At 38.7% G+C, this 25,455-nt stretch overlaps 1 protein-coding gene across 1 annotated transcript in view; it reads left to right on the forward strand.

The window, feature by feature from the left end:
* Positions 1-25,455, forward strand: part of GLB1 (galactosidase beta 1) — a 42,350-nt gene that overhangs the window by 5,471 nt on the left and 11,424 nt on the right. The window contains exons 2-11 of the mRNA XM_027659455.1: positions 4,179-4,348; positions 11,581-11,731; positions 12,040-12,100; positions 12,940-13,034; positions 14,313-14,493; positions 15,669-15,727; positions 16,620-16,741; positions 16,842-16,882; positions 17,332-17,444; positions 20,375-20,449. Of these exons, the coding sequence (XP_027515256.1) occupies positions 4,179-4,348; positions 11,581-11,731; positions 12,040-12,100; positions 12,940-13,034; positions 14,313-14,493; positions 15,669-15,727; positions 16,620-16,741; positions 16,842-16,882; positions 17,332-17,444; positions 20,375-20,449 (1,068 nt within the window). The remainder of the gene's footprint in view (positions 1-4,178; positions 4,349-11,580; positions 11,732-12,039; positions 12,101-12,939; positions 13,035-14,312; positions 14,494-15,668; positions 15,728-16,619; positions 16,742-16,841; positions 16,883-17,331; positions 17,445-20,374; positions 20,450-25,455) is intronic.

Raw genomic sequence — 25,455 nt, forward strand, 5'->3', positions numbered from 1 at the left:
GTTTTGAAGGAGGGGTATTTGAAAAGTGCTATAAGCTTTGTAAAGTTGAGTTTTTCTCTAAGTTAATAAATTTTGAAGTTTCGCTTCATCCGCTTCCTTCAGCCCTCCCCCAGGCAGAGTTTCTAACTGCTAGGCTGGTTTTGTATCCTGTTCCTATGTACAAACATCTTGCCTTTTTACTCAGGAATATTGAGAAATACTGTAAATGTGTCATGAAGGTCAGTGGAATTGTTGGAGAAGTCAGTGCTCTTTTAATCTGAAAACTGAACACCTGACCAGTCAGAGTCTCTACTTGCCAAACTGGATAATTTCTGTTTCCTGACACCTATAATTTTGTGAACTTTTTTTTTATGCTCACGAAATGATACCTGCTTAAGCATCCTGAAGTTTGCATGTATATTTAACTCTACGTGGGCAGTGAGTGACACCACTGTGCAGTTGGTGACATAATGTCAAATGAGGCAGTGAGAATTTTGATAGCCTGTAACCCTCTGTTTACTTACCGACATGCCTTCAGTTAAAAGCTTTTCACTTATTGCACTGAGTGCTTTACCATGTAAAGAAGACTAATAGTAAGGCAAGTTTCCTTAACAGGAGGCATTTGTTGACTGATTTTAGATGGTGTCAGTTTCTCAGTGAGTTGCTAGTATTACTTTTTCTTTTTTTTTTTTCTTGCTCTTTTTATTCTTCTCTTCATTCTGTCCAAAAGTGTGCAAAAACCTAGCTGAAGAGGTCCTTCCATCCCAGGATTTCTTAATTACTTTTTATGTGCCTCTCTTGAAAGATTGTTATATGTCCTTTCAGAAGCCAATATGCATCCTTTTAGGAGTGGTCATATTGTCATTTCATAACTTTATTGAGTTCTCCCACTGTAATTTAGTTCTTGTTCAATTTGTTTTCTATAAGTCTCTCCCTCTGAAAGCTTGTTTGCTTGATGATTAGTTATTACTTAACATGTTTTCTTTCTGTGCCAAAACATTTCAAAACCTTTTCTTATTTTGCTTCTTAAATATGAATGGAAAGTATTTTAGATCAACTTTCTTCTTGATAAAAGGAATTAACTGTTTCTAAAATCTAATAGAGTAATATCTAACTGTCCTTCAAGGTTCTTCCTGTACATTTTCCAATTTGACTTGAACATCCACAATGTAGACCCATGTTCAGTATTCCAGATGAAGAAAAATTGCCGTGCTGCTTATTTTGTAATTTTTTTTGATTTTTTTTTAATTTTGTCTGTGTGTGTATGTGTGAAATGTATTTATCTGGAGAACTTAACTAAATGAATATGTATTTCTTTCTATAAAAGGCCAGTTCACTGAGGGGTGGGAGGGCAGTTAATTACTGTCAGAATTAATAGCAGAATAGATTAGTATCATCACTTTGTGAAAGTTGTATTTATTATATAATTACTATAGAATGGATTAAAAATATGTAAAATGTGATATAACAAATGCTTTAAATGTTGGGATTTAATAAAATTTTATTCTTATATCAAGAAATATGCCTCTAATGACTTCTTATTTTGTACCAGTATATATTGAGCAGTTCATGCTGAATAGTTTTAACACACTCATTGTATTTACTAACAAAAAGCTACTGACAATAAACCTGACTAGTTTTGGAAAATCATACACCCACACTGCTGAGCAAGCCATGGTGAAAAGTGGGAAAGGTAAGGCCACTATTAAATTTTCCTGAAGCATATTAGGAGAAAAAGGTGCAGACTGAAGAGATGAGAATGTGATGCAGAGAAAAGGACTGCTGCAAGGAAAGAGAAGGGTTATTAAGAGAATTTTTTGGAAGGAGCAGAAGTGGTTTGTGATTCTCAATTTTGGTACTTAAGCTTTGGGGTAGAGGAAGGGCTGTTCTGTGTTTGAATGGTCTAGATAGGAGAGGCCAGAAACCTTCACAGGTGGAGAGGTTTGTTGAGAATTTGTATCCACATCTGCTTGCTTTCCAAATAAGAAAAAAACCCTACTTTGTAAATTTGGAGACTGAGAGATTCTAGCCACTGTTAAATAAATTTGTGTGTTGAAGATATGTTGGGGGTTTTTTTTATATCAGGAGATATACACATTATAAAATGACAAAATAGTATTAAGATTGCAAAATAAATTTTTCCTTCGTTTAAGAAAGGACAAATTCTTTAGTTCTTCCCTTTTTCATGTGAGTATGCTCTGAGCAAGTAAGATGCAACATTGCCTCTAAGGGTCTGAATTTTCAGCTGGCACTGATGTGATTTGCTATGAATGAGCTGGCATCCCAAACAGTGCTGTTAGGGTGTGTCTGTTGAATCTGCTCACCAGATGAGCAGACCCCCTACCCCATCTAGGGAGATAGAGTGGGAATGAATTCCCTGCATATTCACAACCCTGAGTATATAGTTGTGAATATATGTCAATATGAGCAATATTGACAGAGCTAGACATAAATTCATGATGAGAGCTCTCTTGTTTTCATTGCAAGCCCTGGGTCATGAATTGGCAATAAAATACTGTTGAGTAATTGATCATGAGTGGAAGTCTGTTTGCAATGGGTGATGAATGAGGTAAATCGGAAGTACTCTGGAATCTTCCTCCCTCTTTCACCCCTGTAATAACACTGTGTCAGGAAGCATATGTGTTGGGAAGGTGACTTACAGCTTTAGAAGCATGACTTCTGAATGGTAACTGGTTCAATGATGACACTTTCATAATTGATACCTTCTTTTAATTGTTTTATTGTTTTAAGGCAACCTTGGTTCTCTGCCAGAGGTGTTTGTCCCTGGGGGTGTGTAAACAGTTGTTTCAACATTCATCATCTCAACAGTTATCTGCCACAAATGGAACAAGTGTCTTTTCCATAGGCCTCTTGATGTGGTCTAAAGTCTAAATGAGAGGATTAAAATTCTCTTGCAGACGGAAACCACAGCAATTCTGACTCTCCTTATTTCCAGGGATAGTGGCCTTTTAATATATAATGTGCTTTTATCCCTAATGATGCCTTTGTTTTCTCCTCTTATAGCATTGCAGAACTGCATTGCTGCACCTGGGTTCTGAGTTCCATTTAGTCATGATCATTTGGAACACTCAGCTCTGCATTAGTACTGTGATTTGTCACAGGACCCTACAGTAAAAAAACATTTGAAGAATGTGAAACATCTGCTTAGTGTTTGTAGGGGAGAATGGTTTTGTTCAGGGATACACACAGTACAATTTCATCCTAGTGCAGCATGCCCAGGAATCAAGATGCAGGTTTTAACTGAAAGATCTACAGAAAGCCACATATATTTGAATTGAACAGAAAGTAAGCAGCTGGTACATATCTTAGCATCCTTTGCAGTGACAGTTTACTTGAGGCCTAACAGCCTGGAGTTACTACAGAATCATAATTTCCTATGGAGAATCCCAGCCTTTGAGTTACAATTGTTCCACAGCAGTTGGTTTGTATTTCTGAGCTCTGTAAGGTCCTGATTTTGTAGAAGTGTGGCATGCCCATGCCTTTTTTGAGTCAAGATTTATTTCAACTTTCACAGAACTCTCTGTTAAGTAATCTTAAGAATGGGTCTGTGTTTATGGAATGAGAGCATGAAAAGCTTCTGTTGTGCCACACTTGGCAGTCCCTTGCATTTCTGGTGTCCCTGCCAGCTTATTGTTGTATCTTCCCATATCTGTTGTTATATGTTGACCACACTTTCACTTTTTCACTATTGGCAGAATGTTTTGAATTGCTATGTGCATTTAGGACATTTTCCACAACTTTTTTTAGGTTTTCTGCAAAAAATCGCCTCTGTTGCAGCTGCAACACACTGTAGTCTTCCTCACTGAAATTTGTACTCTTGAAATGTTTGTAGAGAGTTATCTCACTCAGTTGCTCCATTTAATGACAGTCTAGGGATAGGCATGTTTGCTGAGTAATTTCATCCTCAGTTTTTCAGGAGGGTGTGTTTTTATTTTGAGCTATATCTGCTAGTTTGTACTCTTGTTCTTTTGTCCTGTGACACACTGCACCGGTTCCTTTTTGCTTTTGTGTTGTGCTAAGGCTCAGGTGGGCTATAGGTAACTAGTCATTCACCATCTGTTGTTTTAGGACCATTGTATCTTCTGTTATGGGCAACCCACAGGTGTTGTATAGACTGTTCTCTGTGTCTTTCAAGGCAGAAAAAAATTACATTGTGTGTTTGTTTGTTTTGTATACAGAATGTACCCCAGAGGAGTTTTGGGATTGATTATGATTCCAACTGCTTTGTCAAAGATGGGGAGCCTTTCCGGTACATCTCTGGCAGCATTCACTACTCACGGGTGCCCCGGTATTACTGGAAAGACCGCTTGTTGAAGATGAAGATGGCAGGGCTTGATGCCATTCAAACGTGAGTAGCTGATGACTTTCCAAGAGATTTGTAGTCCTGGGAGCTGTGTGAGAAGTAGTTAAGTGGAATGCCGCCATTTTTACTTGGTTTATTATTTTTTTAAGTAACAGGTGAGAAAGCTCTGGAGAAGTGAAGGGTGGTACAGGATAACCCCTATGAGTGTAAACTGGGGCAATTGGGCAGGTTATAACTAACAGGCAACACCTATTTCACAACCCAGGGTGCAAATGTGACCTGAAATAAATTGTTGGACTGTGAACTTTGGCAGCTATGAAACAGTCGTGTGTGCTCTGCCTTTGCCAAGGACGTTGTATTCTATGGTCAAAAGGCAGATTGGTGAGAGGACACAATAGCCTATTTAAAGCTCTTTCACCAGGAGCATTTAAATTTAGAAAAATGGTTGGGAACTAGGTGTTCTTGTTTAAAAAAAAAAAAAAAGTTTAAAAGCTTTCATTTTTGTGTGAATACCAAACCCTTAGTCCATCTTTCTTGTCTTTCCTACTTATTGCAACAGGTGAGGCACCAATTAAAAAAAAATAAGAAGCTTAGTCTTATTTTTGCCAAAACTTTCTTGACAAGGGGAGCGGTGGAAAAGTGTAAGGCACAGTCTTTTCAAGCAAGGGTTGTAATTCCCAAACAGGTTTGTTTTTCTTTCTTAAATCATTGCAAGGCTTAGAGCTTCTCTTTGAAGCTGCCTGTTTTTGTGCTATGGACTGCCAGACAGGGTTGGTTCTGGCAGAGCAGAGCCTGTAGGCCAGGGCACTTTGCTCCGTGGGAGTGTTGCACCACCTCTCCTTCCCTACCTTTGAAATTGGTATTTTTGTTAGACCTGCAAGTTGCCTTGTACACTTGGGGATGTGATTAGTCAGGGTTAGTATGTGAAGAAAATACAACAGGGAAAGAAAAGAAGTTGTGTTTTTCCAAATTTAGGATTCTCTGTTATTTTTGTGTGTGATCTTCTCTGTCTTGAGATGATGCAGTGACTGGGTTTTGGGGTGGTTTTTGTTGTTTTCCACTAAAGCAAGAAAGCTCTGTCTTCACTCACATTATGTAAGAGAATGGGATTAAGTAGCACACTTGCTCAGGGCAGGGTTTCTGGAATTGCCCATGTAATTATTTTTTGCTGCAATAAGAGTAATCTAAAGTGGACCTGAAAATTAATACCTTTTGTTGTTTGGCTTGAAGGTCAACCTGGGTCCAGATAGTGGCTCTGTGACTCCTGCAATCCATAGTGTCTCATACTTCCCTTATGTCTCTGATTAATTTTCCTCCTCCTCCCAACACCCATTTTCAGCTTTTAAAAACAGTCCCTTCCTTTTTTTTTTGTTTGAAATTGTCTGTTCATGTCTCTGCTGTGTCACAGGCCTTTTGAGATAGAAATATTTTCTTTCCCATTCACCCTATCACTGTTGTTTAATGGCAAAATTGCTGCAGGGCTGGTTTGTTTTCTTCCCTGTTCCTTTCCCCCTCCTCCTTTATAATCTCCCACTAAAACCATGGGGGTTTTCTTATTTCTTTTCCTTTTTTTTTCCTTGTTGAAATCTCTGCATTACTGTTTTGCATTAGCATCCTTCTGCTGTACAGGAAGGAGTGGAGATTGTCTTGTTCTGCTGGTGCCAACTGTTGGTCTTGGGAGGGCTGAGTTGTGTCTGTTTTGGCACAGAAGGTGCTGTGCAGCTGGCAAGTGGTTATGGGACCTGTGGACTTAGGTGTTGCTGGATGACAAATGACAGATAACAGTTTTATTACAACCTCCATTTCTTTTTGTAAGAGCAGATTGAGATTCTTGAACTTTCTCCCCCGTTATTGCTTTTACCTTTGGATTTTTTTCTACTGTGGTGAAAGATAAAGTCCTAAATGTGTACCTTAGAAGCAGAAATGACCCCAATGCCTTGCGTTTTCTACAGGAATGAAATCCATGCATTTTTCCATTTGATACCAATCTCTCTCTCTTTCTCTCTTGATGCTAAAAAACCACCTCACCCACCAAAAACCCCTTCTGTTTTTCTTAGAAGTTTGCCAATAATCAAGCCTTACTGCTCTTTATTATTTGAGATAAAGCAATAAATGTTCATTATCCCAAACAAATCTCTGTGATTTTGTGGTTTTGTTAAAAAATGAAAATCAATGTACGTGATTATTTAGTTGTGTTTTTGTTTTCTTCTACATACTCTTTCCTGGATAAGTAATGCTGTTAGCAAGGGATTGTGAAGTCATTCTGGAATGGGCAGCAGCTAGACTTTCTGGTAGAATGTGGTAGTTGGACTCCCAATCTTGAGGCCACCTCTGAAGATTGTGATTTTGCAGCTTTCCTATCCTTTCCATGAGATAGGAAACAGTCTTACTATAATTTAAAATGTGGGAGCCTTCCTTGTTCTTATCAAGGTGTTCCCAGTAAGGCTTACCACTTCAAGGGACAGGGAATCCTTTTGTTATAGGATTGTTCTTGTAAATACCTTGTGGTCGAAGCCAGCCAGACCTGTTCTCCTTCCTATTCCCTGCAGCTTCTTTTTCAAAAGACTCACTATGCCTTGATGCATCTGTGATAAACAAAGTCTCGAGTTTCTGTAAGTTTCAAATAATAGTTTATTATATGGTAAAAGCAAGCAGCCGGCTGGGTGACAGAAGTGGGACCAGTTTCCCAAATCTGCACACCCCTACTACAGGGTACATTTAGTATTTATCTTAGCTACTTCATGCATATTAATTATATCATATACATATACATTCTACAGGTTTTTTGCTAAGTATTTAATATATGGGTTTTCTTACAGCTAAAGCTAAAAGGGTTATCTCTACAACCAGTCATAATTCATGTATTCTTGGATGAACAGGCGCCTAAAGATTTAGTTCTACTATATTTTATTCTTAGGATAGTAAGGAGGTTTTAGGCCTCTTGACCTTGTAAGGGTCTGTTTTATTTCTTTATGGGTGTGTAATTAAGTTTTACAGTCTGTTTGTTTTATTTTGATGTAATCACCCATTTGTTTCACGAATCACAATTATTTATATATCACACATCTTTCGGCTCCTGAGTGAGTCAGCAGCTCATCCTGGACTCTGGAATAGGTGAAGGCAGTACATAATATATAACTGCCTGCACCTGGTAGCATCTTAAGCAATAACAGAACATGTGAAAACGGGTGACAGAAAGCCTGATCTTACATTAAAGCTTAAAATATCAAGGCCTACACCTTCTAAATAGAAGGTTGAAATTTAATGTTGTGGTTGGTGTGACATCCCAGAAAATGATGGAAAAGGACACTGAGGAGCTCTGCTCCCCACCTCAGCAGGCAGCACACAAAAGTGTCTGGTCACACGAGGGTAACTCCGCGTTTTCAGTTCCTGAACAGTGTCTGTCAACTGTACACGTGTGCTGTCAAAGACATCTGGAAAGGACTGAAAGTTAGGGGTTTGTTTGGTTGGTTTTTTTGGGTTTTTCTGCATGGAGGAGGTAAGCAGTTAACCACTAGATGGAGGTAAATATATACAGGATTTACAGATCGGTTGTGAAGCTTCCTGGAAGGATCCACAGTTACCTTTATGGGCTCATAGAAGGTTGAAGTATGTCGAGCATTTTCTTTGTTGGCTCCATTTGTTGACTAATGAGTGGAAAACTGTAAACATGTAGAAACTCCTTCTAAGAAAGAGCTGCTGTTTGTCTCTTAAAATTACTTAAACACAATTTACTGTTTTAAAATACTCATATATGTGTAATTTAACTAGCTATAATATGTATATGTATAATATCCTGCTCATTTCTGAAAGTAGTACAAGTTACTTAATTTCACACTATTAAAAAAAACCACCCTGATATTACAGAGAGAATTATTTTGTACATTAACGTAGTTAAAGTATGGGGGTTTGCCTGTTGAGAGCTCTGTAATAGGAGAGGAAAACTGTGACTTCTGAAAAGGAGAAGACTATAGGATAAAGCTTAGAAATTGTGTGTAAATGGAAAGTAAATGCTATTACTCAAATACAGAAGAAATACCACCTTTCAGGTTTGAAAAAGGGATGTGGCTTTCCTATATAAATTCATTATTCTGTAAGTAAAGCAATACAGCATTAACCATTGACTATAAATTTGTACAATGGTATATAAGAGTTATACTCATTAATGATAACAATTTCAAAGTAAAATGACTTGAGGCCATTGCTAGCTGTAGAAAATATTGGGGGATTAAAGTGTCTTAATAACAATTTTTAGACCAGTGTTTATAATACGTTTATATCATGATTCATTCTGTAAAAAAACACTTCACCTAAACTTTTTTCTGAATTTTCTTCCCTCCTTCTCCACTAGAATCTGCTTTTTTTTCCAGCCTTGTGGTGAAGCATGGGACATAAATGAAAACTGTTTCTGGAAGAATTTTTCTGTCTTCTTCCATCTTGGAAGAAGAGCTGGAGAAACCCTTCAGTCCTCACCTCAGATACTATTAAGCGTATTTAAACCTTGAGACTTGTTTCTAGAACAAGTTCATAAAACTCTCCAGATGACAAGGTGTAGTTAAATTGCAGCTAGAATGCTTTTCTCATATTAACCTCTAATTTACTTACCAGTGATAAATAGCTGGTTTGGTAGACTAAAAAGAAAATATTATAAGTGGTTGCTGTCTCTCTGTAGTTGTATTTTAGGCAGTGAGAAACTGTTATGAAGTTAATACCTAGTCATCTTTATTTAGCTCAAAAAGGTGCAGCGCTCTTATAGAAGCATTTTTCAGTGAAAGAATTCCTACATCTACCTCCCTGATGTACAGGAACAGACAAAACTTTGCCTCTTACTGCAGTGTCATGTTGGTGATTCATAGTCAGATGGTACTTCTCAGTGGAACTTGCAGACCCTTTTCCTATTAATACCACTTCCGTATGTCTTCTTTCTCATTTTGTATTTTTTTACTTTTTCTATGCAAGAGAGAATTGAAAAGGGGTAACTCTTAATCCCTTGTTGATTTCAGACTATGTTGCTCGTTAGTTAAGAGCACTTAAGAATCCTCATCATGTTCACTCATCAATTTGCAAGTGCTCCCCATTAGCAATCATGCAGATGTCAATAAAAGCTTTGGATATAGTTAGACCTACTAAAGAGACTTGGGATACTCCTCCAAATAACCCATTGCACTCCCAGCATATTGTGGGTTGTTGTTTTGTTGTTAATTTTTATTCTATGTTGTTATCCCAGTTATGCTCTTCTTTTTTTTTCTTGCTCACTTAAAGGGATGTGGTACAGCAAAGTACAAAAGCTTTGTTAAGTCAAGAGACATGAATTTTTTTCCTTTAATCCTTTAGGCAAATTTTCCAAAGAACAAATAGATTTAGGTTTATTTGTCCTTGACAAATCCTTAGTCACGTATATATGTAACTTAAAAGAATTCTGCATTCCTAAGCAATAGTTTTGAAAACAACAGAGCTGTTATAGCTTATAGCAAACTATAATTATACTGCAGTGGTAGCCTGGATGATGGTGTGTGGAACACGGAAAGTAAGTACAGTACGATACTCTGCTATTGTCTTTTCTAGGTAGGTTGGGCATTGGTTTGTCTTAAATAGTTTCCTGCTTTATCCACTTTGACCTTAAATGTCAGCAATCAGCTTGCTCCTCTGCTTGAAAATTAGACAAAGTGCACAAAACTACATTAACATCACATGTATTTTCACGTGATTCACGTATTCATTAAATGCGCATTTAGTTTGTTTTACAAGTGAGTTATTCGTGTGCTTCAGAAACAATTAGAGCATGTTGACAAAGAAATAAAATATACCACATAGAGGGGAAAATCTGCATTATGATGCCTGAGTGCACTGCTTTGACTCTATCCTGGCATATGACTTTTAAGCTTCATCATCTCAAACAGAAGCTTAATACTGCACTCTTTCAAATTTTGGCATTTGAAAGGGTATGATATTAACTGAGGTTGAAAGATTATAATTTTTTGTATTTGATGTTCATGTGCTTGTTTGTCTGTGTATGGCCATTTCAGTAGTGTACTTATTTGAGGGTTCCTTTTTTTCCTATTGAAAGCACTGTTTTATGCATTTTCTTTCCCTCTTGGGTAGTTTTTACAAAATTAACTGTGGAATATATAAACAAATACAGACAGTAAGACAATGAGAGGATCTTTGCTTGACTGAACACAGTTTTGATTTTAGAAATTTTTCTCACATTTATTCTTTCTACAGCAGTGGCAACAATTCTCCTAAAAGGAGAATGTGCAAAACAAACCCATGTGCAAAACAGTAAATGCATGAATGAGTTTTCCCATTCCCTTGAATCCTTGCTCAGGCTGTACTCATCCCTGATTTTAATGTCTGTCTGTGCTGTGATAGCCACTTAGTACCATGCCAAGCCAAAACACTCTGTGGCTGTCAAGAAGTTGTCCAGCAGGGACCTTAAGCTACAACACCATGCATGGTAGTTGGTAGATTACATGTTTCTTTGTTGTCTTGCAACCAAGTGGTTTTTTTTTGTTTGTGTGAGATGTTCAGTGCTGAGGTTGCGGTTTCTTAAGTCCTGGAAGTAGGAGAGAGGTGTTCTTTCAAATGGTGATCTGCTTGTTTGGCAGCTTTATTGCTTAGTTGAAATGAAGTTTTACTTTGTCCAGGCTCTTGGGCACCTTAACATACTCCAGCTTGACCGTTCTTCCCACTGTTGTTTTCCAGAACTTGCTTTGCTCCTGGTCAATGAAAACTTTCAGGACCAAGATGCAGTATTGTTTGAGACTTAGATGTTTTTTAGGTTCTCTGTAGTGGCAGCAGCATGGACCTGTCAGCCTAGTTGGTGTTTCCTGTGCAATCTGGGTGTTTCATTCACGAAGGGTCATGCGCTGTTTTGGTTCCTGACCTCCTCCTTTGTGAGTGGTTTACAGTATTCATCTCCTCATCAACCTCCCACCACAATATAGCTGGCACCTGACTTGCTAACTTCAAAACTATTAACTACTTAAATTTTGCAACAGACATCATAGGTTCAAAACAGCACTACCAAAACCTGTTCTTGCATTGATATGGATTCCTGGAGACATACTGCAAAGTACTAAACCTAATTTCAGTATTAATTTCAATGCCTTCTGCCATATGAAGTAGGTCACACAAGGAAGGTTGCCTTGGCTTTTACTGCCCTTAAGGACCAGTTCAGCATTACAGATCTCTGGGGTGTGTAGTGCAAATAGTTGTTACTCTGAATTCTGGTTAGTCTCAGTTTCCTAATGGAAGGTGACTTTCTCTCTTAATAGGTATGTCCCGTGGAACTACCATGAAACCCAGATGGGCGTATATGATTTTTTTGGTGGCAAAGATCTGGAGTATTTCCTGCAGCTTGCTAATGAAATTGGATTGCTTGTTATCCTGAGAGCTGGACCTTACATCTGTGCAGAATGGGACATGGTATACAGCCTTTTGTGACAGTTAGCTCGTTTCTAGGGTAAATCTAATGCAAGTATTTCTGTCTTAAAGTATACAAACATACTTCATGTATCCCTTGGACGAGAGTCTTGCTTTAGTATAATTAAATCTATGCATCCTAAGTGACTTCTTACAATACAAGCTTCCTCAGCATTTGTTTTTTCTTTAGGAATTACTACTTTCTTGTAGAAAATCAGTCTTCATGTCTCACTGTATATTTTGATAAAAGGCTAAATTCTTCTTAGATTTCCTAAAAATGTTTACTGAAGTGTTTTCCTTTCTTTTCACAGGGAGGTCTTCCTGCATGGCTGTTGGAGAAGAAATCTATTGTTCTCAGGTCTTCTGATGCAGGTAGAAACATGAAAAAGGTTATCAAAAATACACTTTGGCAGCAAGGCAACTTGCTGTTTGAGGCCATTAGTAGATAATTCATATTTCAGCTTAAGTTTTTTTGTGAGTAAAATTTTTCAGTACTTTTACTCAGACGTGTGCATTCAAGAAGTATACAGAATGAACAAAGTAGGGTAGAAAGTATCCGAGGTATTGACAAGTGGGTGCCAAGAGGGAAATCATTGTCACCATTGAGGAAAAGGCAGCAGCTTCAGCTTTGAGATCCTTGGTTTTGTCATGGCCAACTGGCCACTAATTGTGGAGATTCTTTCTGGCTGGTCACTGTCCACGTAATTCCAGAACTAGTTACAGCATTCTCAGGTGCTGCCTGATCATGGACCAGTTACAGAGGGATGAAATGAGACAAGAGATTAATGTGTTTATTGGAGTGTGTATTGGGCAACAAGTATATAGATGTCATATCCAACTTCAGTTTTGCTCATTGTGGGTTTAAATTATCTATTTTAAAAATAGTACACCTAGCAATGTTTGAATTCTTTTCCTGTTGAAACATATTAGGACAACCTGTGTGAGACATGATGAAGTCCCTTTAGTGATTTTCCAAGTTCGTCAGTATTTAAGTGTTTTATTTTTTAGTAAACGGTACTGGATGCTGACATTTATGAACGAGTTTAAGAACACATCTATTCAAGTATAAGAGCAATCTGTTCATTAAATGCCGTTCATGCGTTGTATAATTAGAACTATGGTAAAAACTATCCATGTGTAAACAGAAATAAATAAAACAAAAGTAACCCCCCAGAAATTTAGGTGAAATGTTTATGCTTTGTGTATCACAGATTACCTGGCAGCAGTAGAGAAATGGATGAGTGTCCTTTTGCCAAAGATGAGGCCTTACCTCTATCAAAACGGAGGTCCAATCATCATGGTGCAGGTAATTTTCTGGAAATCAGATGACTCCTAGCAGCATGAATGCTTATACCACTCTTTCAGACACTCCATGGCTCTTGGGTGGTGGTGTCACAGATGTTCCTTAGCAGTTTCAGGTAGCTGAAAGTTTCTGATGAAATACCTTACCCTAAAGAACTGAATGCACTGTTTCCAGAATTCGGAGAGAGCTCATCTGCTCGACTGAAGTTGTTTCCCACAACCATAGAAAGCAATAGAGGGAACCTGTGTAGCTTTTTAGATCTGATATTCATGCCAATTCTCACGTAAAGCCAAAATACATTACAAATGCATGAAACAATTTGACAGGGAAAACCCGCAGATAGAATAAAAAGCATTATGGAGTAAGCCTAAACCTCATGACAAAAACTACCTGAAAATTTAGGCTTTTTAGTTCTTAGCACCTAACTTGAGTTGTAAATGTTTCCAGATACAATCTTGTACGTTTGTGGTGAGTAGCTTCTCTCTTAAACTCCTTCTAGATGTGCAGGGGTGATTGTTCTATATTCTTAGAATTTGACCGTAATGAAAGCGTTATTTCAATTTTTTTTGAACTCTGTGGTTGACACAGGATGGGATAAGAGCCCCTACTTGTAATATGCCCAAGATCATTTAGTTGAACAATGTGTTTTATCTGTTGAGCAGAAGCAGTGGGAAAAATTATTCTTATTTCTTCTGCAGAAATAAGATGCTTATAACAGGATTTTCAGAAATAACCTTCAGGTCCACATGGTGTTGGAGATCTGGAGCTTGAAAGTCCATGTCCTTGCGAAAGGGGCAAGATGTGTACCTTTCAGCAGTAGCAGTGTTGTCCTTCTGCCCCAAGTCATTCTGAGTCCATTACAGGGCTTTGCAGTTCATGAACCCTTTATAGATGTGCAGTTTTGTTGCAGTTTTGGTCATATCACAGCCTGTTCTATGGCTTTATTGTTCTGCTTGGGAAGGTGGTTGTAGATCTCAAATTTTAATAGAGATTGTGTTGTGATCACTGTAGCTAAGTAGCAAGGGTAAATACTTCTGGTGGGGGTTGATTTTGTAGGAAAATGGCTGAGCTCTGCTCAGTAATTGCTCCACTTTAAGATACAAGTGAGGGGAATCAGTGCCTAGAAGTCTTGTCTTCTCTTACTCCTCAGATCGGAGTTAAAATGACATTTTCAACATTGCTGTCAAAGGAAGAAGAGGCTTGGGTTTGGGCTTTCTGGTTTTGGTATTGGATGCAGACTGAAACTGGCTGTGGCTTTACTGACTTGCTTTTACTCTACAGGTAGAAAATGAGTATGGAAGCTACTTCGCTTGCGACTATAACTATCTGCGTTTCCTTCTGAAGCTCTTTCGCCTGCATCTTGGTGATGAGGTGGTGCTTTTCACAACTGATGGTGCAAGCCAGTTTCACTTGAAATGTGGAGCTCTTCAGGGTCTCTATGCAACAGTGGACTTTGCCCCAGGTTGGAGACTGCTGTTGGATACCAAAAATTCTGTTTTGTGTGTGGTTGTGGCAGGACAAACTGACTTGACTGCTTGACAAACCTGACCGCTTTGTTTAAATGGGGTAATAGGCATTTATGTGTATTTGATGTACTCTTAAACGTACAAGAATCACCCATGAGCACCCAGTTAAAGAGTCTTGCATCTTGAAATCATGAATTAACAATTTGCACTGCTCATAGTAAGTATCTCCTAAAAATAAGCAGTAATAGTTGTTGTTGATTCCATGTATTTTTTTAATATTTCTTTTAAGTCTTTGAGTTTTTTAATGTCCTCATCTGTCCTAGAATCCAGCTGTCAAAGTGCATTTCTGTTTAAGCCAATGATTATTAGAAAAAAAGTACTGCTGAAGATCATAATTAAAAATGTTCACACTGCCACAGTTTGGTATGATATCAGTCTGAAGAATGGCTTAACGGCAGTAGTGGGATCAGAAAGTACCCCTTTAATAGGAAAGTTAAGGATTTAGATGTTCATATACCACATGGACTTGGCAAAATTAGGCTTAAGGAACAAGATACAAACTCCAAGATAGATATTTTCTTTTTTTTTTTAATGTGTGGCCTGTTCTGTACGTTATTCTCTCTACAGCCAAACGTGTGCTTAGCAGGATCTGTTTTCTTACAAATAGAATGAAATCGTGAACTCCTTCATGTGTTTCATTTATGAGATGGCGAGCTACTCATGGAAGTGGTTGTTTCCATTCACTATGGCTTGAGCCACTAGGAGTGATCAGAAGTGAAAAGCTTCTTTAGAGACTGCCTGGCTTCTGTTCTTCCCCATAGTCTTGGTACTATAACCCCAGACCTAGACTTTCCAATGATCAAGTAGCAATTCTGACACATCTCAAGACTTTTTCGTGCCAGAATGTCATTGCTGAGAAAAGCTGGGTTTTCAAAAGATGTATCTCAAAAGCAAAGGCCTATACATATGCATGCATACATGTATGTATATACTTCAAATCAGTTCTGCAAATGAAACACTGGAATCAAAAGTATTGATTTGTGTGTTTGCTGGAGTAAATTCTCATGATTTTTGCTAGGTTGAAAGGGAGATGAGACACCTATCTCAGTAAAATGAATGACCGAGAAAGTCACAGATGTAGCAACTCAATTTTATTTCTTTCTGTTTATAGGTGGCAATGTCACAGCAGCATTCTTAGCTCAAAGGAGCAGTGAACCTAAGGGCCCTTTGGTATGTCTTTTCACTTAAATTTCTTGTATACTTTCTAATTTTGAAGTTGTTAATAAGAGTTAATAAGAGTTGACAGCAGCTCATTGAACAGTTTTAGAGACATGTTGACAAAGATGTAATTTCCAAGTCAGTCAGAAAAAGTGAATAGAGGAGCTTCTGTGGGTGTTTGTCAAACCCACATTAACTGCTGTTCAGCGAATACTATTTTAGTCTCAAAATGTATTAATTTTGTTTCAGTAGTTTTCCTTGCTAAGGCAAATGTTTACAAAGCAGCGGAAACGCTAAGTATGATTAGATGAGTTAGTGAGATATGTGTGTAGGTGGAAGCTAAAAGCAAAATTAAAACGGCAGGTTAGAAGTTGTTTCCTGTTTTCAGCTACCCTAGAGGTTTTAGACAAGCCATAATGGGATGTAAGATCACTTTTGACAAAGGGAAAAGGCCCACTGAGGGTACAAGATTATCTCTGTGCTATGTAATTGTTTGTAATATTGATTTTTCATTACATCTGGTCTATGTATGCTATTTTGCACAGAATATGTTGGATTCATCGTTTATTTGAATGCCAAGCATCTGAAACATTCATGTTGACCAGTTCCCAGGAAATCCATGTTCATTGGTACTTAAGCATTTGTTTTCAAAGTGTCCCTATAAAATTACTGAAACGATCCTTTAATTTCTTTCACTCAGTAGTCTGAAAATTTGACCAGTCTGCTGAAAAGGACTGATTTAGTATATATTTTGCTGTATTTGTAGTAGTTTAAAAATGGCTCAGATGAGTCAAGGTGGCTTTTTTTCCTTCCCTCTCACACTTAGTAACCTTAAATCACATTGCATTCTGTTCTTGTTCCCTCTTCATGTTTTCCCTTCCTCTTTTGCCCTTCCTCCTTTCAGGTTAATTCTGAGTTTTATACTGGATGGTTGGATCACTGGGGGTACCGTCATTCTGTTGTGCCCGCACAAACTATAGCTAAAACACTTAATGAAATCCTGGCACGTGGTGCTAACGTTAACCTGTAAGTGTGTGTTCGGTAGAGGTTAATTTTGTTGGTTTTTTTTTTCCCAGTTCAGCAAAACCTGATTTAAGTGGAGGGCTTTTTTTTTTTTCCTTTTTAGGTACATGTTTATAGGTGGGACTAATTTTGCCTATTGGAACGGTAAGAAATTATTTAAAAGATACTAATGATGTAGAAGAACTGTTTATGAATTAGGTAGTAATGTATTCTGTGAAAGAATAAGCTATGCCTACTTTCACGTGAGAAAAGATTACTGCACTAGCTATTTTCTGTCTTTTGTCCGCATGTTGTACTAAACCCACATTTGTCTTTGCCAAGGCTACTTCTGCCTCACTCAGTGCTGTGAAACAGTGTTTCTCTTCAGAGTATTTCTGAAGACTCTGTAACAGAGCAGTGCGAGCTCACAAGGACATTGTCCTCCGTCAGGAACAGTTTCTCTGTGTCAAATCCCACATATCAAGGCCTGCATTGAATCTGAAAATTTAGCTGAGTCTGACCGTGATCGGAAAGAATTCTCAAAGTTGATGCCTTTGAAAAAACCCAGCTCTTCCACTGCTTCTATGGCTTCTTCTTTTTTCCTCTTGCCTTAGGTGCTAATATGCCCTATATGTCACAGCCCACTAGTTATGACTACGATGCTCCACTGAGCGAAGCAGGAGATCTGACAGAAAAATATTTTGCCTTGAGAGAAGTCATTGGTATGGTGAGTGTCCCCAGGACATTTTTAGAATGGTTCTTTGAAACATGCCTGGTGTACTGCAAACTCTCTTGTTCTTGCGTTGGTATAAGTCACTTCTGAATTTACTGTTTTCTGCAAGTGGTGGAAATGAAGTAGAACAAAACAATGAGTCCAACCTAACTGCTTGTTGTTAGAAAAGGGCAAAGATCTTGCACCTCTCTGGCTGTCCCTTCTGTCCTGATGGATCCCTCCTTCCTTTTAGGGGAGAGGATACAGATGTAGCTCTGACACCAAAATCATTGAGCTGTCCTTTCTTAATGCATTTACTTTCTTTCAGCTGAAGGTCAGTAAGCTGAATCTGCTCCCTCAGTCGGCTGAGAGCCAGTGCTGCCACAAGGGAAGCAGAGGGAGCGAGGAAGGATTTGGCTGGGAGTAGAGATGGGAGAGGAGTGCACAGAGCTTTTTCCTTGCAGCATCAATCAGCCATTCAGTCAGTTTAGGCTCAGGGCTCAGTATCAGCCTGATGTGTGCTACAGCTTAGTATTTTGGCTGCCTGTATCCGAAGCTTCATGCTGTGGTTTTGGGCCTCTGTGAGAAGAAGCATGCTTATCCAGCTTGGTTTTGTGATTTCACAAACAGTAGCTAGTGGGTGGGACCAGCTTTGCATTGCTGTAAAAATGAAGTGTCTCTGCAAACTGGAGACTGAACTGAAACATGGAACCTGTGTCCAGATTTTGAATAGCTTTGCATTGGAGGCTGTTTAGATGAGACTTAAAAACAGATTCCACATGAATTCCAAGACTGAGGCTTGTACTCGTCCTGTTGCATGCCAGCAACATTCCTATTCACTAGAAGACATTTTTACGCTGGGAGTAGATCTCCCAAAATAGTACTACCCTTTCTCTAGGGTTGAGCGTGCCTGTACCTCTGTAAATGTGGAGGGCCTGCTGTGGATTGTTTCCTTCAATTTCTCAATTTTCCCCAAGCTTGACGGGTTAAATTGATGGGATAATTTTGATGGCCTTTCCAAGGGGAACCTCCTGTCTTGATACAGCCCTTTTCACCAGAGACATCTCCAAACTTCCTGATTTACAGTTGTTTTCTTCAAGACAAGGTCCCTGTCTGAGATATAAGTAGTATGCTAGTGCAGTGAGAAAGCCTTGGTAAGATCTGAAATGTTCAGTATAACCTCAGGTGTGTTGGGTCATTTTTTGGTTTGGTTTGTTAGTTTCTTACTTTCCATATCCATAGGTTCTCATGAAGTTTTTCTGTCTCTGCTGTGGGTTCTAAACCTGTAATAGTCTATCTACTTAGTTGCAGTTTCAGGTGAATCTGATGAAAAAAATTAAAGTTACCTCTAACTAATGACTGAGTTCAACATGTTAGCTGTGCTACAAGGCTAACATTATAATCTTCCTTTACAGTTTCCTTTGGTTAAATATGTAATGAAGAGGAGTTTCAGTTTGCAGCTTTTTTCAATTGCTTACAGCATTCTCTAGGTTTTACTATTTGAACTGAAATTTCCTGCTTCTGACTTCTCTTGGGTGAATTCAGTTTTTGTTTTCTTTAAGTCTGGATATCTTGATTATTTCCAAATACAGAGAAGAAGGAATGAACTTGTTACCGGAAATATAAATCAGGCTTTCATCCATCCATAATTGACACTTGACAGGACAGGATTGAGAATTACACTGCTGTGATCTGTTAAAAAAAAAAAAAAAGGCCAATTAAAAAGACTCCTTGTCTTGGTGCCAAGGCAAGCTTTGGAGCCTGAGTTTTATGCTGGTTATACCATGTGTAAACCTAGAAAATCATGCCTTGTCCTAAAATTTCCAAGCTGAAATCAAAGTAAAATCTCTTTAGAAAAAAATCTCTTTCAACCTCTCACCAAATGAATTTTTAAAACAAAATCTACCAAACCAAGCACTCAGAATATGCAGATGTGCAGCCTTCACAAGGGCAGTCATTTGTGATATGTATTAAAAAGTAGGCTTAGACTGCTTGCTTACGTGGGTATCTTGTCTGCAGAAGGTTTTTCTCTCTAATGTGCAGACAGGACAATGTTTAGTAAATGAAAGAACAGGTGGGAAGAGTGGACATTATATAAGACAGGTAATGGCAGGAAAGGGAGAAGAAGATGATTGCAAGGAGAAAATAAGGTTGTGGGCTCACAAAAGAGAAGGCTAGGTTGTGGGGCAGAAAGCCTGGTCTGGTCTGCCTTTCCTCAAAGTAGTGGATGCCCTTCATCCCTTCTCTCTGCTGATGTCAGGTTGGTTATTCCTAGAAATATAAGGCAAGAAGTAAACAGAAGTATATCCATGGTCAGTGTTTCCTTGTCATGTTTCCTTGTGATTAATTGGACAGTTGTCTAGACCAGGACTAGAGGAAGGTAAAGATGGGACCTCAGAGGTTTGTGGAACTGTGGTCTCAAAGCTGTGCTTCTCAAAGACCCCAGCCTAGGAAGTAATGGATTAGCAGGAAAGGCACAAGAGGCTAAAAATTCCCATACGGAAGTGTTGCTAAGGAAGGGTCAGGTGGAAATACTGTTTTACAGGCTTTTTGAAATGTTCACTCAAGCCCCTATGGACTGGGGAGATGACTGCAGAAGAGTTGTAGAAGTAACTCAGGCTGAAGCCACAGGAGGGCTCCAAAGGGCACTGTGATTCTTTGGCAGCTCAGTTTATTTGTTATGCCTTTTACCGTTACCTCAAGTTGAATAGTTATTAAAAAATTTTTACCATATGTGATCAAATCAGATTTTTTCTTTAAAAAAACCTCCTTCATCTTAAGACTAGATGCATCTGTAACATTTTGTGAGATCATTTACTTTTAGCCAAAGTTCTGTTTACAAAGTTTACAAAGTTTGTAAGTTGTAAAGTATAAAGTGAGAATTCAGTTAAAGTGTGTTTGTATTTAAGTTTTGAGCGTGTTTTTTTTCCTTCTTCTCTTTCCAGTATAAGCAGTTACCAGAAGGTCTTATCCCTCCAACAACACCCAAATTTGCATACGGGAAGGTTCGCTTGCAGAAGGTAAATTAACATCTGTAATATATATCTTTTGTAAGGTTCTGTGTTTGCTTTTTACAAAAAACTGTTTATAAGGGTGTTATGGCAAGCTCTAGATATGCTACAAAATAAAGAGGAAAACCTTGAAAGCAAACTTTCAGGAAGGAGGGAACAGAACTTGGAAGTTAGGAATCATGACCATGTTTGAAAATGAGAAAATGCGTCTTATCTGGACATAAAAAGGTGATTTTTACAATATTCAGTGTGTACCTGAGGATTTACTTAACTGAAATTAATATACTGTTAACACAATAGAATCACAGTTATCGAAGATAACTCAGGTATGAGTAATGTAGCTGGGGGAATGTTGCCATAAGAGCTATGAGCAAAGATTGTTTCTGTAGCTAGTGATGCCTCTGAAGTAGAGGCAGCAGGTAGGATATATGTATCTTTTAAGTACTTCTATACGTTTAAATTTAAATATGGAATATTTTTGATAAATTTTGGAGTCTTATGAAGTTTCTTACAAGATTTGTGCAAATCTGTAGCTGACGAGAGAAATTAAATTGGTTTCTTGCTGAGGGAGAAGCACACAGAACCTAGCATGCTGAACCCAACGCTGCTGTATCCTGTACAACAACAGTGGTGTAGCTGGTCAGCTTGCAGGTATCTGGAGTTTGTCCATAGCACCATTGTTTTAGGACCACGGACAATTTTTTATGAGATATGGTTGAGAAGTAGATTCCTGCAGTGAGTGAAGAGGGTGGTTTAAAGGGAAGAAGAGAGAGCAGGTATGAACTTGGCTATATTCCCTCTGCTGGGCACAGACGAATTTTGAGGTGGAGGATTACTGCAGTTGGTGTGCTGGATACGGTAACTCCTAGTGCTGTGATTTTATACTTTATCTGATCTGTTATGTACTGCAACTGAAGCATTGCAAAACTTGGTAATGATAAGGCTTTGCAGGCATTTTCAAGTCATTCTGCTCAAGTGGTGGGCAGAAATACTTAAATGCAAAAAGTGGTTCACCAGTGATGTTGAAACAGATCTATATTATGTTCAGCAACGACTGGCAGTTGTGACTAATTATATGCTCTTATCAGTACATCCACCACTGTGGCTGCTGTTTAGGGTTGCCAGCACTTAGGAGCCCAGCTATCAGATTTTGATTCTGATCTTCTCATGGATCATGGCTCTCAGATAAGACTGTCCATTTTCACTAGAATGATGAACTTTCTCTTTCATACCTTAAATAAATGCTGCTGTGTCCCTGATCCAGACACCCATCTTACAAAGGGGTCAGATGACCAAACTTGCTCAAATATCACAGCTTTGACCTGACCATCACATGGGGAACCCTGCTCCTTCACCTTCTATGCTTCCTGCTTTACTGAGAGGAAGTGTTTTACTCTCCACACAGCAGTTCTAGGAATCCAGATCGCATGTGTGAACTGCCAGGCATGAGGTTCCTGTCATGCCTGTACATATACTGCCATCTGCACTGAAAGCCTCCAGAACTGTTTTCTGTGAAAAAAGCAGCTTTTTGCTCTCTGACCCATTGCTTAACTTCAGCAGCCATTTGCTCTGCTTGGCTACCCCACAGCACGGGATGAGTCTCAAATCACAGAGGGTTTGTACCATCCCAGCCAAAGCCTTCCTCCCAGCTCCATTCTAGCCTCTGCTGGGACTAGGTCCAATGCACCTTGTTGTATGGAGAAGCATGGATGTATTTGGGTGAATATCAGAGAGGGAATATTTTAAATAATAGGACAAGGCTTTGGTAATAGTTAACTTCCCAGCTATATCATTTGCAGTGACAGTGCTAAAACACGTACTGTGTGAGGCTTCACTGTGCAGCTGAGGTCCAGCAGTCCGTCTGCTATCCAGAGCAGTGAATCTACTGCAGTGAACCAACTCCCTTGTCACTTTCTCAAAAAGGAAAAGAGAAAGGAGACTCCAGAGTATTTTCAGGAGTCATATGTTATACGTAACAGAGGTACATGTAACCAGAGTGGGCTGTTCTCCATTGATTCTTTTCCCCACAAGATATTCTGTGACAATTCAGTCTTTACGTACCAACTCCCTTCATCGGGCAGTTGTTCATTTGAGCTCATTTGAGCTATTAAATTATTTTGAAGAATCCTTCTGGGTGGGAAAAATATAATTTATTAAAATATGCTGGAGACACTGATGTTATATAAGACCAGAAGACAGGAAAGCAGGTGATAAGGAAAAAGTCTTGTTGCATAGATGCAAAAGAGAAGCGCTGAAGATGATGAATGAGGGCAAGCAAAGGCAAAACAGCAGCTGGAGCTATTTTGTTTCTTTTTTCTTTCATGCTTGGTCTTACACTTCAGTTTTGAAGACTTTGCTCTAAAGTATTGCTATTTTTTATTAGTAGTCGTTTGTTGCTTTTCAGGTTGTTTTTAAAAACTCCTGACAATATTTGTGATTTTTAAATTTACTGTTAGGTTTCTGTTGTGATGCTGATTGTCCACTAAGTAGCAGTCAACAGGAACTTACATCAAGACCAGATCTTGAGGGGTTTTTTGTACGCACAGCTGAAGACTGAAAAGCTGAACAAAAGTAATGCATTGATGTTTCAAAGAAACGAGCTTCTACTGGCCCAGTCCCTGAGTGAATCGTATGTGGTTGAACCATATTAATAGAATAGAAGCTCCCTTGGTAGCAGGAACTTAAAAACAAAGTCAAACAGCCACATGTACAAGCTGCTGATACTCAGTTCAGCAAGGCACAGAGCAGCACTCATTGCCAGTTAGTAGCTCGTTCAAGTGACTGTGTGTGTCTTAATGCTGCTTACATTCATTTCTGATTTCGCTGTCCACCTGGTCTAAGACTATTAATGCTCATAGGTTTGTTGTTTAGTTCTGTAAATTAACTCTGCCAGTGTCTGTGCATCTCTTGCTTTACAGCTGTTGTAGAAGACCTGGTAGTTCAATCTCTACTGTGGCCTGCCAAGTCCTGCATATTGCTGTAACATTACTGGCTCCCTTGAAGGAGCACAAGATAAGGAATGGAGCACATACACAGTATGGAATATTTGGGGAATTTTATTCTGTGCAAGGTGACACTTATTTTAGGTACAATGTTTAAACTGAAAATGTAAGAGCAAACTACCTTCACGAAAATTTTGCAAGCCGTTGTGTGACCATCAGGCTTGTTACCTGAGTGAACATGCTTAGCTGTGGGCTAGTGAGAGTGACCCAACCTGCAGGTAGTGATGACCATTACCTTTTGTATACTTATGGCACCCCTCTGCTTTCTTGTTCCTAGCTAGAGTTAAGATAAGCTCATTTTAAAAGTTGGTTTAGATCTGTGTCTACATGCTTGTTGTGGTTTAATCCTGGTAGGCAGCTGAGCACCACACAGCTGCTCACTCGCTCTCCTCCAGCGAGGTGGGGGAGAGAATCGGAAAGGTAGAGGTGTGAAAACTTGTGGGTTGAGATAAAGATGGTTTAGTAGATAAAGCAAAAATTGCAGGCATAAGTGAAGTGAAAACTGCACACATAAGTAAGATGAGATAAGAAGTTCATTTACTACTACCTATCCACAGGGAAGTATTTTGCCATCCCCAGGAAAACTGGGCTCCATCATAGAATCATTAAGGTTGGAAAAGACCTCAGAGATCCTCACGTCCAAGCGTTAACCCAGCACCACCCTGTTCACCACTAAACTGTGCTCCTGAGTGCCACATCACACACCTTTTGAATAGTTCATGTGTATTGGTTACTTGCCAAGATAAAAACACTGTCACTCCAAACATCTCCCCCTCTCTCCTTTTTCTCCCAGCTTCTATTACCAAGCATGACACCATATGGTACGGGATATCCCTTTAGTCACTGGGGGTCAGTTGTCCCAGCTGTGTCCCCTCCCTGCCTCTTGTACACCTCCAACCTGCTCTCTGGTGGGGTGGAGAGAGAAGCAGAAAAGCCCTTGACTCTGTGTAAGCTGAACTCAACAGTAACAAAAACATCCTCGTGTTATCAGTGCTATCTCCAGCAAGAATCCAAAACACAGTCCCATACTAACTACTGTGAAGAAATTTAACTGTATCCCAGCCAAAACCACTACTATACTGCAGAATTAATTATGCGTACATAGATGATACATGCTGGCTTTTGTTACATCACTGCAAAATGCTGTGTGTACATTTTAATATTTCAGCACTGTTTTTGTGTATGCACACAAAAAATTCAACAGTTCTGTTATTGAAGTAGCCTCAGAAGTTTGAATTGCTGTGAATGCTCTTGCAGTACAGTTTTACAAGACTGTGGAAACCTAATTTTTTTTGCTGTTCTTTTTTTCTCAAGCATTTGAATGTAAATCTGTGTTTGAGAAGTATTTTGAATGTGAACTGAACACCACTGAACAGTGACAATAATTCTGGTGAAACAGATTGACATCTTGCAGGAAAAATTTTATTTTTTGAGCTTGTAAGACAGTAGGCATATTGTGGACATTTTGACTAACCTAAAATTGAGCATGGACTTCGGGACAGAATTGTAGATTGGTAGAAAAGTCTCTAATTGTGAAAGGAAATTGAGGATGGCAACAAAAGGCAATTTAATTGTACACATCTAAGTCCTCGTTCAACAAGGTCTTTATGTATCTGATTACTCTAAACCTTGCTCCCAGTCTTACTAAAATCAGCCCAGCTACTTACATGTGACAACTGAATGACAGCCTTGAAATTTCTAAAATAATTTAAGACTAAATAGGGTCAATTCATCTTGGATAGCTCTTGATGGAACCAAATTGTATCCCTACTTAGCTCAGAATGATTTCAGAGTAACTCAGTAGATATCAGTGGCACTTTCCCTACCTTGAGTCTAACTGAGCAAAATTTAGATAATGTAGTTGTTTTCTAATAATTGTCCAGAGCAGTTGTGTTTGTTTATAGAAATTTGGTGAGAAAGTCCTGGGTTAGTTCTTGTTAAATAATAAAGGGTCATTTTTATTTTTATGAATGCATAGCAAATTTAAAACATCTACTCTTTTAAAACATTGCT

This window comes from Corapipo altera, unplaced genomic scaffold (genome assembly GCF_003945725.1).
Source record: "Corapipo altera isolate COAL_440 unplaced genomic scaffold, ASM394572v1 44b, whole genome shotgun sequence".
Taxonomy (NCBI): Eukaryota; Metazoa; Chordata; class Aves; order Passeriformes; family Pipridae; genus Corapipo; species Corapipo altera.